Source organism: Cuculus canorus, chromosome 4 (genome assembly GCF_017976375.1).
Source record: "Cuculus canorus isolate bCucCan1 chromosome 4, bCucCan1.pri, whole genome shotgun sequence".
Taxonomy (NCBI): Eukaryota; Metazoa; Chordata; class Aves; order Cuculiformes; family Cuculidae; genus Cuculus; species Cuculus canorus.
Genome location: NC_071404.1, coordinates 76,907,718 through 76,920,162, shown reverse-complemented (window position 1 = coordinate 76,920,162; position 12,445 = coordinate 76,907,718). Strand labels below are relative to the sequence as shown.

Here is a 12,445-nt window from a genome sequence, read left to right as displayed (position 1 = left end):
ATGCCTGGACTGATGAATGGTGTCCCATAAAATTAAGCCTCCATCTGGAGATTGGATTACAGCTTTGATTTCACCGTTTCTCACTTCAGGGTCTTAGTTGAGGTTTTGTAAGTAGCAACAAATCAGCAGTTTGATGTTGATCTGGTTTTCTTGTTAGCGAGTGGGAGGGTCAAAGTATTCGCCAACCGCTCTGTTTACTACAGGAATATTTGGAAAAGTGAAAGCAGAAACTGGTGACGGAAGAACTGTTGTAATGAGGCGAGTGACATCTGATTGGTGATGACATTATAATCACTACATGCTTATTTTTATTCTTGGTGACATTATGGAGAAAGTTGTATGCACAGGTGTGATGAAAGTGCAACGTTATGTGTGTAAAATCATTGCTCTCAATACTATTTTGCCTTTAACGTGCATCTTTTGGGTGGTAAGGCTTCTGATTTTTTCACATAGGGTTTTGTGTCGTCTCAGGCAATGCTGTCTATTTTTAATTGACAGGACTTTCCAAGTGTTTTACATCTGTATTCCCTGTCTTTGTTTGATGCTTGAAACCCATGCCTTTGTGTTTTGGTGTCTGATGGGACAGATTGGCAACCCAGACAACAGCAAAAAAGAGCATGGGAACGTACAACAAGTTCCTCCACAAAGGCTTTGCATCCCACATCGTGAAGTGGATGCTTTGTTAGGATATGATCTCCTAACTTAGTCTGGCAAAACATAAACATGATTGCTTCCTGAGTAATTTGCCCTAATGGCTTTGAACCCGTGTGACAAACAACAGTCATACTGTTGGAAGGCTGTGGCAGAAAGCTTATCCGTCACTCCCCATCAGATGTCTGCCCAGATTGTGGCTTTCTACAAGTGTTAGTTGAAAGGAACGCATGCTCCTTGGGTTTTGGCTTTCCTCTTGACCTGGTGCCTTGTTCCACTCTCTTCTGTGTTTTGCAGTCAGTTCGTTTCACACAAACCAAATTTCTCTAGTCAGGGACTTTTAGTTCCAGAGCCTCAGTCATATGAACTGTGGTCGAGTTAAGCTTTTGATGGGATTTCTTCTTGCATCCATTTCTTTAATAACGGCACGAAGAAGTCATGGCAATGTATATGTGCTGTACTGCTCTAGGGTAGCTCTTGGAAGAGCTGGAAACGCTCAGGGTCAGCTCAGTAGGGGAAGGCTGTCCTTACAGGAAAATTTCAGTTAAAGGCAGTGGCTGATTGCAGTCTTTTGGGAACCATCAAGTGCAGTCATGATAGTTGGGGCTATGGTCGTTCTCAGCACGGTCAGTGAGTGTCTAAACCTGCCCAGAACAAAGGAGTAATGTGTGCACATATTAAATGTTATAAAGATAATGTGTAATTTTAGCATGACCTGAGGCATGTATTTGTTCTTTCGCCATTTTACATCACCTGGAGTCCTGCATTCAATTCTGGAGTCCTCAGCTTACAAGGGATGTGGATTTGTTAGTGTGAGTCCAGTGATGGCCGTAGAGATTATCCAAGGGCTTGAGGACAGGCTGAAAGAGTTGGGGTTGTTCAGCCTGGAGAAGACAAGTCTCCAGGGAGAACTTAGAGCAGCTTCCAATGCTGAAAGCGACTGCAGAAAAGCTGAGAAGAGGCTCTTTCTTGATCAAGGAGGGCAGGGGTAGGATGAGGGTGAACAGTTTGAAGCTGAAAGAGGGGAGATTGAGATGAGATTTTAGGAACAAATGTTTTCCTCTGAAGATGTTCAAGGCAGGGCTGGATGGGGCTTTGAGCCCCCTGGTCCAGTGGGAGATGTCCCTGCCCATGGCAGGGGGTTGGAACTGGATGGGCTTCGTGGTCTCTTCCAGCCCAAACCATTCTGTGATTCAGTGATTTTGTAGTTCAGGTTCCGTTCGGTTCTGTACAAACACATAACCACAGAGCCAGAGATGACAGTGAATTGCACTGTTCTGTGTGCAAGTCTGTCCAGCGTGTCCTCACATTCATCACACAGCAGAGCGCCCAAGGCTTTCCAGTGGAGCCGAACGATCCCATCCTGGGGCGTTCATCGGTGGAGGCAAAAATTATACACCTATTTAAAATCTATTAACCCCTTACAGTAGTAAACCCAGAGGACAAACCTATATGGATCTATAATAAATCATTTAAAAGGGCGCTGGGGAGAGCTTGCTCTCCGGTTGTGACTGGCACTGCTGGGAAGGGTGGCTGGTCAGAAATCAATGGGATGCTCTGGACCGGTGCTACTGACATGTGTGGCCGTGCTGTCAGTAGTTTGAAACCCTAAAGCAAAACACATTGGCTCAAGGTTACAGTTCTTTGTGGATCACTCTGTCAGGAATCTGGGGCTTAGCTTTTCAAGCACATGCCCAACTCTGCTTACAGGGGGTGTGTGTGCGTGCAGTATGGTCTATGGTCTGTTACCTACGGACAAGCAGGCCATCACCATTACCTCTGTCACACCCAGCTGTTCCTGGAGCATTTGAAGGCTGATAATGATTTCTCAGCCAACATTGTGAGGTTTTTGATGCGTTTCATTTATTTTTTCAATTCTGCAGTGGGCTTCTCCTGCAATAATGGGTAGATTCCAAAATGCAGTCCTCAAAATTGCTTTTATCCTGCTGGGAACAATCGTGATAACTAAGTCGAATGAGATCAGAGGTGACATATGGAAGACCTAAAGTGATCCAGCATCAAAGATGGTTCTTTTTGGATACATTTGAGCTCCTCTGGAATCAAACTCAGGAATATTGGAAGAGGGAAAATTTAGATTAGATGTTAGGAAGGAATTCTTCACACTGAGGGTGGAGAGGCCCTGGCCCAGGTTGCCCAGAGGACTTGTGGCTGCCCCATCCCTGGAGATGTTCACGGCCAGTCTGGATGGGGCTTGGAGCCCCTGATGCAGTGGGAGGTGTCCCTGCCTGTCAGGGGATTTAACTGGATGGGCTTTGGGGTCCTTTCCAACCCAAACCATTCTATGGTTGTATGATAGATCAATTCAAAAGCAAGCTCATCAGTGTTATCATCTACATGAAGATGAAATACCATGTGAATTGCAGGACTGAAACGGTCTTGAAACCTCTACTTTGTCTTCTGTTGTAAATATCAGATAGATGCAACTTAAATTTAATTACCTGTTTTGAGTTAGAAACCTAGAAGGCTTTAGCGGTGTTCTGAAATTTAGCACTTTCTGTAAATGCAGTGAGAGCGGGAGGAGAAAAATCAAAACACACCGAAAGGCACACAACTGGGTAATTCAATAACCCTCGTGTGTAGGGACGTTTGGCTCCGTGGGACTTTAACTGGACGTGCTAGGCAGGCTGGCCATGTGCTGGAAAGCAGCTCCCCCCTCACCACCTCACCCCATGCATAGCTGGCCTGGTAGGTGTAAAAATAGACCGGCAGCACCGGAATTGGAAATGGTCACTGACTGCTGCCCACAGTTGCTGGGGTTTCGAGTTCTCTGTGACACAGGGCGGCTCGGGGAAGGGAGCCTGGTTGGTACAAGTGGCCGGGGAGCAGAGCAGAGGCGGGATCCTCCTCCAGGCTTGTCACTTGCCCTTTGGGAGCACTGGGCACCCTCTGCACGCGAGGGCGATCCCACTTGTAGGAGTCAGCGGAGGAACTGATATGGGCAATGCACCGATTTGCCAGTCCTGCCATTCCGATAAGGGTTTGAGAACGCAAGGGAAAACGCAGGATTTGGATAAAACCCTTGACTATTATGGATGCAACAGCGAAGAACATAAACATCCCGAAACCCTGGTAAGTCTTGACTGAAGGAGACAGGAAGCAAAGGGGAAAATTTAGAGATGGTGCATGTTAGATTTGAAAAGGATCTCTCTGCTCAGCCTGGATTTACTTCATAGCTTGCAATATGAAGAGATTCGCTGAATGAGTCCCTGGTCAAGTGTAGTTTTTGCTGTTCTGGCTGTAATAAAAAAGCAGCTGTCGCTAAGCTGTGCACTCACTCACAAGTGTTATCAGCTCCGAAAAGGCTTGGATGTGTGGGGAGAGAACACCGTCAAAGTTCTTCCCATGAGCGGATGTATTCCATTATTCTCATTACACAACTGCTTGAGATTACCCTGCATTGAGCAGGACTGGGTGGTGGGCTTTGAGCTCCCGACCCAACCCATTCTGTGATTCTATGAAAGCTCTCCTTCAGCTAAAACTTGAAATTAAACTATTTCTTTGAGCTTTCAGATACATTTTTTTTGTCCTACCCAGCAGTTTTTGTTTGAATTAGCAAATAAGCCTCAGCATTTCTGTTGGGAAGGGTGAAGTCAGAGGGATGGACAATGCAAGCACAGATCCTCCTGGGTGATGGAGAGGGGAGGACAGACCCGCTTCCTTCCCTGAATCTGTGCATTTCAGCAGGTGTTGGAGTATTTTCCATAAGGTGCGTGGCCTGAAGCTGTTAGGGAATGTATGGAAGTTCCCCATGACTCAAATAAGCGAACCCTGATACAGTTCTCTCTCTGAATGTACTGATTGCCCTTCTGTTTGAGGTCAAGGCTTGCAGGAGGCAGGAAGAAGCCAAATAAAGCAGTGTGTGATTTCGGGTTTTTTTTTTTCCCCAAATTTTTGTTTCTTGGAAGCTATTCAGTCAGGCTTCAGAGCTTTGCATAGCTGACAGAGATGGGGCACTTTGATAATGTCTTGAAATCTTCAGTCATAAGATGTTGGCTCTACACAGCTCTGGTCGGGACTGACAGAGTTGCTGCAGAATATCCCCTTTCTTCTTTTATAGAAAATACAGGCTGTGTTTTCCAGGCACTTTTGGTTTTCAGATTCACACTGATGAGTATATTTCTCACTTGCAGATGTTGTTTCCAGGCTGGGCTTGTACCAAAAATGTTTGATACGTGAACAGCCCAGTGGGACATTGGGGATTACACCTGCCCAGAGGTGGGACTGAGGTGACACTTTGGATTAGAACCCAGTTACTGCTGCTACTTTATATTTTAAAATCGGTCTGGATTAAAACCACTTCCATGATTTCACATGCTGTATTTGGAAGGGGCATGCAGCGGGCAAAAGACTTTTAATCTATTCGTTTTCACAGCAAACTATGCAGTTTTGCCTCAGTCCTTATAAATCCTTCATTGACACAAAGTCAGCTGGCAGCGCGTCCAGTATGTCAAATAATGAACGTGGGGGGATGACTCCTACAGATGTCTGTGGTGGGTAAGCATCATAAAGGGTTCATAGAAGGCATTTGCTTCTTGGCTCAAGTAAGGGTTGATTTTACATAAGTTTTCTCTTCCTTTTTTTGCTGCTGCTGGATTTGCTGATGTTGGCGCAAACTCAGGAACGCAGTTGATCATGTATTAAAATCCCTCCTTTAGCAAATAGCTGAAATTTGGTTAATTTGAGATCAGTTGGACCTAAAGACGGGGTAAAAATTAAGCATTTTATAATGTGCGTAAATCGTAATGCATTCCTTGACCTAGTTTTATTTCCTGAGCTGCTTTTTTGCATTGGTTCTTCCCATCTTTGGTCTCACCAGTCAAATTCATTTCTCACGGGCGCCCCAAGTCTTGAATGTTGTTGTGAAGTGAATCTCCTTTGGGTCACAGCCTCTTTGTCTGACATCAGAAAGCTCTTACTGGGGTGTATTATGAACACAAACAACATTAGTTTTCCCAGTGGCCTGGGCACTGTGTTTTGGCTCCTCCGCATCCTTAGTTGAGCTAACAAGAGATTGTTCCTTCTGGGAAAGAAAGGACGTACTGAAGGGGTCACCGCTGGGTCCAGTCAGCTCCATCACACATCTCTGTGTCAGGCAATTGTTTGCAGCGTCTCCAAACTAGTTTGGATTTGAGAACACTGAATGTTTTAATCCTGGGCCACGTGCAATGTGTAACACAAAGGCTTTTTCTATTATTTTATTTTCTTGTTGCTATTTCACTATTGCATTATGACTCCATGCTTCTTGCTGTAAATAGCACGTGTCTTTATGCCCATGTCCATATGTTGTGGTGAGGGCAACTCCAGCCACAGGTCCAGCTCAGTGCCAGTAAAAGTGGTGCCAACTTCTCCATCTCCTTCATAGTTCTATGATTAATTGGCCTCAACGCTCAAAGTGCCTTAAATTATTCAGGTGCATAAATAGGTACTTAGAAGAATATTTTTATTTTTCTGATTCATAACCATCATCAACCTGGAGTGAGAGAGCCCTGAGGTTAAAATAATCAATTGCTGGATGCTGCTAGCTGCATCTTGGTAGAGAATATTTAACTTGCCAGTGATTTCTAGTCTCTGAAAGCTTGTCTTCCTCTTCAGCCTCACAGTTCTGTCGTTCAGCTTCTCACTTCTTAAAGGAATGTTAGTTTATTCTGAGGTCATTGAGTGTTTTTCCTGGAGAAGGTGATGCTTTATGTTATGAGAAAGAGATGTTTGTTTAGTTAAGGCTGTGAGTTTAGAGTTGTGGGCTCTTCAGTTCTGCTATTTGTTAAACAGTTGTGTACAACCAAAGGTACCAGCAGGGTGAGTTAGATCTGAAGTGCCTGTCTGTGCTTGAACAGGCAAAGCTGTGCGATTAGCATTGGTTTTTGAAAATGAAATAAGAAAATCGGGTACATTGTTCATCCAGGAATGTAGATACTGAAATTTCTTTAAGATCTGTGAGTTAATCCATCTTCCTTCATGTCTTTGAGGAATACACACACGATTATAAGCAAAGGATGTGGCTTTGGAAGTAACATGCTGTTATGTTTCTTTTTTTACAGAAGATGAACATTATTTCATGAAGGGTTGCAGAAACCCTTGTGCAAGGAAGGAGCATTCCTTGCTTTTCAAGTCCCATCCTTTACAATTGAATGCTGGTATGGGAAAAGCTGCTATACTGGCAAAAAGTTCATATGTGACAAATGAATTTGGTCCCGGTAGCATGTCATCTGTGCTGCTTTTAGAGTTGCACCCAATTAAAGGATGGCTGGTAAGAACAGATGGTTTCAGAGAATTGAGACAAAGTTGAGTAGTTATCTCAAGGGTAGGAGCATAAATAGTTCCTCTAGAAGGTATGGCAGAACAAAAACTTAATGGAGTGTGTTGACATAACTGTCATTTTCCCCCTGCATCTTTTAAGTAATGTAAAAGATCAGGAAGACGTGAAAACCAGAGTTTAGATGATGCACCTTGCCTTCTGCAGCGAGCTGGAATCTCTGCTCCAGGTATTACCTGAATATATTAACGTGATGAGCCAAGAGTCAGCTAAGAGCTTTTTAATGAAGAAGAATTAGCAAGCCTTCAGCATTTTACTAATTATAGAAACAGCTGTTGGATGAGTACTGCCTCACACCTCAGAAGTTTGTGAATGGCATTAATGCTGCAGACGGCTGTCTCGCCAAATTCTGTCTTAATGCTGATTTTATGGGCAATAATATAAATATGTAATGATAGAAAGCCTACAAGTAAAGAGTAGGTTCTGCTCACCTCCCAGTCAGGGCCAGCCTCATCAAAACTGAGAGCTGAATAAATGTTCTCCATAAAATCAAAGCAATACGTCCCACAGACAATGCTTGAAAGGTAAGATTGAAAGGGTTATTAGTGTTCATATATGCACTTTAATAGGTATACAGACCAAAAATGCCAGATACAGGTGCAAAACTACTATTTGGTCATTATACATCAGTTCTGAATTCTGTTTTTTTGCTGTCATTCAATTAGTGAACTGTGTTTAAGAGATGAGAGTTGTTCAGTAGGCCTGGTTGGTGGGTTCTCTTCTTCCACAGAGGTATTTGTGGCTATGGACATGCTGAGGTCCCTCACTGTGTTGGGAGGGAGGGGAGAAAAAAAGCCATCCTGCATGAGTAGTAATTTTACTACAGATATGATTTCAAACAAGTATTGTGATGTGTTGGATGGTGTTGTTATGAATCATGGAATGGTTTGGGTTGGATGGGACCTCAAAGCCCATCCAATTCCACCCCCTGCCATGGGCAGGGACACCTCCCACTGGATCAGGGGCTCCAAGCCCCATCCAACCTGGCCTTGAACACCTCCAGGGATGGGACAGCCATGACTTCTCTGGACAACCTGGGCCAGGGCCTCCCCACCCTCACAGGAAGAAATGTTCTCCTAAGATCGCATCTCAGTCTCTCTTCTTTCACCTTAAGACTGTTCTCCCTGGTCCTCTCCCTGCCCTTCCTGATCAGAAGCCCCTCCCCAGCTTTCCTGGAGCTCCTTTCCATACTGGAAGCTGCTCTAAGGTCTCCCTGGAGCCTCCTGTTCTCCAGGCTGAACAACCCCAACTCTCTCAGTCTGTCTTCACACGGGAGATGCTTCAGCCCTCAGATCTTCTTTGTGGCCTCCTCTGGGCGTGTGCTAACAGCTCGATGTCCTTCTTCTTCCCATTCATCAGAGATCAGTACATGTTGCAGTGAGAAAAGCCGTGTAAAACCCCAAAGATCACATAGGCTTATATTTTCAAAGGCACCTACAAAGCATCAAGATCTCATTGTGTTCCACTGGGATTTGAACCCTTTTTTTCCTTTTCTGTTCACAACAAGCACTGTTCTTTCAGAGTGAGAACGTACACAGAAAAGAGAGGCTTCTGGAACAGAATTTCTTGTGCAGGGAGTGCGTCATGAAGAATTAATTCATAATAACTCTTCACATAGACAAGAAGTATCATTGTGATCGATAGGCAGGTGTGCGCAGTGTGTCTGGAGGTGATGTGCGCTGCCATAATTGATTTGGAGATAACCAAAGTATGAAGCAAGGAAAGGAGAATCGGTTTTGAAAGCTCTGCTTGCATCTTCTCAGCCAGAAACAAATGGGACGTATTTGTGTGGTCTTCCCTACCACCTCAGCTTCCATTAATAATTGAGGCTTGAACATTTTTAGCCTTCATGTTACTCTGCATGAAAGAAAAACAAGTGATGATTGATTCACCCCCAGTAAAACAGAAGCTGTAGATGTTCAGTTGTTGTGCTGTTCTCACTTAACCTTTTAAGAGTATAAAACCCAGATGATTGCATTTTTGGCTTGTTAAATTATTGTAGAAGCAGTAAAGTGTCGAATAAAAATGAGCATAAAGAAGGTGTAAAATATGTGTCTCGTCAAGTGTAAAGATGCTTTCCCATGTATTTCAAGCATCTGGATTTACCCTCTGTGCTTAAATATTTGTTCTTGGTGCGTCCTTGTACTAAGTCAGTTAATTTTTTTAAGGACATTTAACCATTAAAATAGAATTTTATTTCTTTATGTGCACATATGCCTCTCAGCAGGTGGGGCAGTGCTCAGAGCGATCGCAGAAGGGATCTCTTTCCAGTACCTGTCAGAATCTGCTCCTGCATCTCCTAAGCCAAACACTTCCCTGAGCAAAGCCTGAAGCTACAGATGGGTTCTGTCAACGTGAATTCCTGCTCTACCTTCCCCTTCACCCTCGAAAGATGTGCTGTTTTCTTAACAAGAAAAGATGTGGAAAATGTGCTGAATTTTACTGAAAGGAATTTTAAAGGAAATATTTTTGTCTTGGCATGTAGCTTGGTTGTAAGAGGAATCATTTTGACGACACCCATCTGTTGCAGATTAAAATAGGTTGGAATCAGGGACTGTGAAGTGAGTTACTACAGTGAGAGAAAGTAGGGTGACCCAAATAACCGCATTGAAACGGATTGGGTGACTGAAATAAATTGCCTTGTCGATCAGTATTGATAAGTGGAAAGTGGGAGGCTTTTAGGATATTCTCATGATGTGAAAGAATGATTTAAACCCAAGATTTCTTGTGGGCAAGTGAGGAATATGCTCCATGGGAGGTGTTTGAGGGGAACGCTGAGTACGACCCCCTCATCCTGTGGGGGGTGATTCTGGATTTAGATCCTCAGTCTTGAGTACTTCATTTGCTTTGTTCTGTGGTTCAACGCTGGCAGTACTGCCCTGTTCTCTGGGGCTTTCTTTTTCCCTTTAGCTGGCCCCACAGGTGATAAAATACATCCATAGGACTGCTTTGCTCTTGGATACTATCTTTTCTCCTGCGTGTACCTCACTGTTACGCCAGTCTGTGCGCGTGAATATGCAGTGTAGTCCTGTAACTGTTTATGCCAAGTACAAATCCAAAGCCACTGTAAGTTTTCTGGAGTAGTGTAGCCAATAACAGGATTGATCAATCATTTTCTAAAGTTTTGAGCAGTTACGTATAAAATATGTATAAATAAATATATATGTATAAAACTATATAAAACCCCAAAACTATGGCTAACAACTCAATGTGTTTATTTTTTTCTTGATGCTTTTATCAGATACTGTGAATCCTGTCCCCCCTCCCCTTTGGTTCATGTGAGATTTTGAAGTTCAGCAATGATTGCTCTGGGTTAAGATCAGCAGTTCTTCGGTGCTGGTGTTGCTGTGTTTAGGTGTGTGTTTGCTAATTAATGCAGATCTAACGCAGAATCAGTTTTCTTCACAATTCTCTTCTCCCACAGCCTAAGACACGGAAAGCTTTCCTGGCTGATGAAGTTTTGCCCTCTTTTCAGCAGGAGCTAACTGGAGTTTTTTGTTTCCTCTGTTTTTGCAGTCTGACAGCAATGCAAGCTTCCTCCGAGCTGCCAGAGCCGGCAATCTGGACAAAGTAGTGGAATACCTGAAAAGCGGAATAGACATTAACACCTGTAATCAGGTAAGATATTTAAAGGACAGAAGTTTGCAAGAGCGAGCTGCAAGAAACACCCCTCAAAACCTATTTTTTTCAGGCTGGATTGCTTCATACAGATGTTTTGATTCAATTTGAGCTGTTTACAATCTTGTTCTTCACTGGTATCTTTCTACAGGAAGCTGATAATGTCTATAAAATCATGCTGCTTTTAGTAAAGCTTTGTTGTGAGCCTTTTGGGGCTCCTCTTTCCTGCAGGAATGGGTTTGTGTTAGATAAATACCTATAGCTGAAACTTGAGGTGTGTTTTGGTAGCCTAACACTAACAGACCCACTGTTGCTAAGTTCCGGTCCTAATTGAGATGGTGAGCGCTAAATGTAGTTGTATTCTTCAAAACACACAAGCTATGCAAAAAAGGGTCTAGCTGAGGATGTTATTGTGTAGCGTTCTTTGGATGCGGGTTCCAGGATAAAATACACCTGGATATCAGGCTAAAGGGTCTCAGTAGTTCTGGTTGGATTCTTTGCTGAAAGCTGCAGTTCATGTGTCCTAGGCCATCCGTATTCAGCAGAACCGCCTGGCTTCCAGGCTGCTTGAGTTGGGTTGCTGTGACAGGGCGAGTCTGAGCTTTCTGTCCCACCAGGAGACTCAGAATTTCGAGGCCCACCTTCTATCCAGCTTGCTTTCCCATGCCGAGAGTCTCTCTGTTATTTGTCTGGAGAAGTAAGGCTATGCCAACACTCATATTTTTTGCTGCTAGCTATTACCGTCTACAGTTAATGCATTCTTCCTACCATCTAGTTTTAGCCAGTCTCTTTTGCACTTCTGGTGCATCTTTGACTGCAGTGGCTCAGTTCTACTGAAGAATTTCTTGGTCTGTTGGTTATTTAATACCCAAATTCTCTCTTGGCCTTTATAAAACTGCAGAAGGATTTTTTTTGCAACGGTGTAATTAGTGCATGACCTCATGGGTCTTCAGTGGGTTCTGAAACCCTTCCTCATTTTGAAGTTGAAAGGAAGCAGGAGGGGGTTTAGTGCTCCACAGTACCGATCTCCTGCTTTAGGAGCGGTTGCTGGAACTGGAGATGTCACTGTTGCCCCAAGAGCAAGTCCAGTTCAAAATGCACACGCACACTCTGGAGTACTGGGCAGGCTGGGCGTTACAGAAATACTGCATCAGTGAACATGGTGTGATCAGCCAGTAGATTTGCCTTATCCATCCAACGTGAAGCACCTGATCCCCTGTGATCTGAGGTGCGGAAGTCTGAGGTTTCCCTTGCTATTTCGGTGAGGTGGCAGCCGGTCAGTAGATGCAGCGGGTGGTATTTTTAGCTGACCAGCTAACTGCTGCCCAAGCAGATTAAAATCTTGCAGCTCACTTGCATTAGCAGAGCCATTCTTAGCACCCTCAGAGTAACCATGGGTGTTTACCTTGTTTCAGAAAACCGTAAACTTATTTAAGTTTTTATCAGCAGTCAATCTTCTCTATAACATAAATTGTTTTACATATTGTTATAAAAAGATACTTAATTTTTTCTGCTTAAAATGCTACCTCTGCTTTCATGAAAATTATTACTGCTGTAAAAATGCCCTGTTAAACTTTCGCCACGTACAGCTGTAACACGATAGAACATTTTAGCTTGGCTCTTTTGTAAACCTGTCACATAAATCCAATTACTTTTGCTTCACAGCCCAAGAACCTTCACTTGCGATGCTTATTTATGTGACTCAGTGCCATCAAATTTAATAGACTCTAACTATGACTTAAAAATAAATATGCAAGTGAGTGTCTGCATCCATCCTAAAATATGTCTTGATGTCTTAGTGAAATCAGTGGCATTTCTTTGAAGGGGGACTTGAAAGCTCAG

General features: G+C 43.6%; 1 protein-coding gene across 11 annotated transcripts in view; it reads left to right on the top strand.

Moving 5' to 3' along the window:
• ANK2 (ankyrin 2) overlaps nt 1-12,445 on the top strand; it is a 204,382-nt gene that overhangs the window by 59,581 nt on the left and 132,356 nt on the right. For 6 of the 11 annotated variants that reach the window (XM_054066119.1, XM_054066110.1, XM_054066112.1 and 3 more), the window contains exons 1-2: nt 3,592-3,741; nt 10,502-10,603. In XM_054066119.1, coding sequence (XP_053922094.1) covers nt 3,607-3,741; nt 10,502-10,603 — 237 coding nt within the window. In that variant the 5' untranslated portion in view covers nt 3,592-3,606. Of the gene's footprint in view, nt 1-3,591; nt 3,742-10,501; nt 10,604-12,445 lie in introns of those variants that run through there. The other 5 variants (XM_054066109.1, XM_054066111.1, XM_054066118.1 and 2 more) reach the window with 1 other exon arrangement.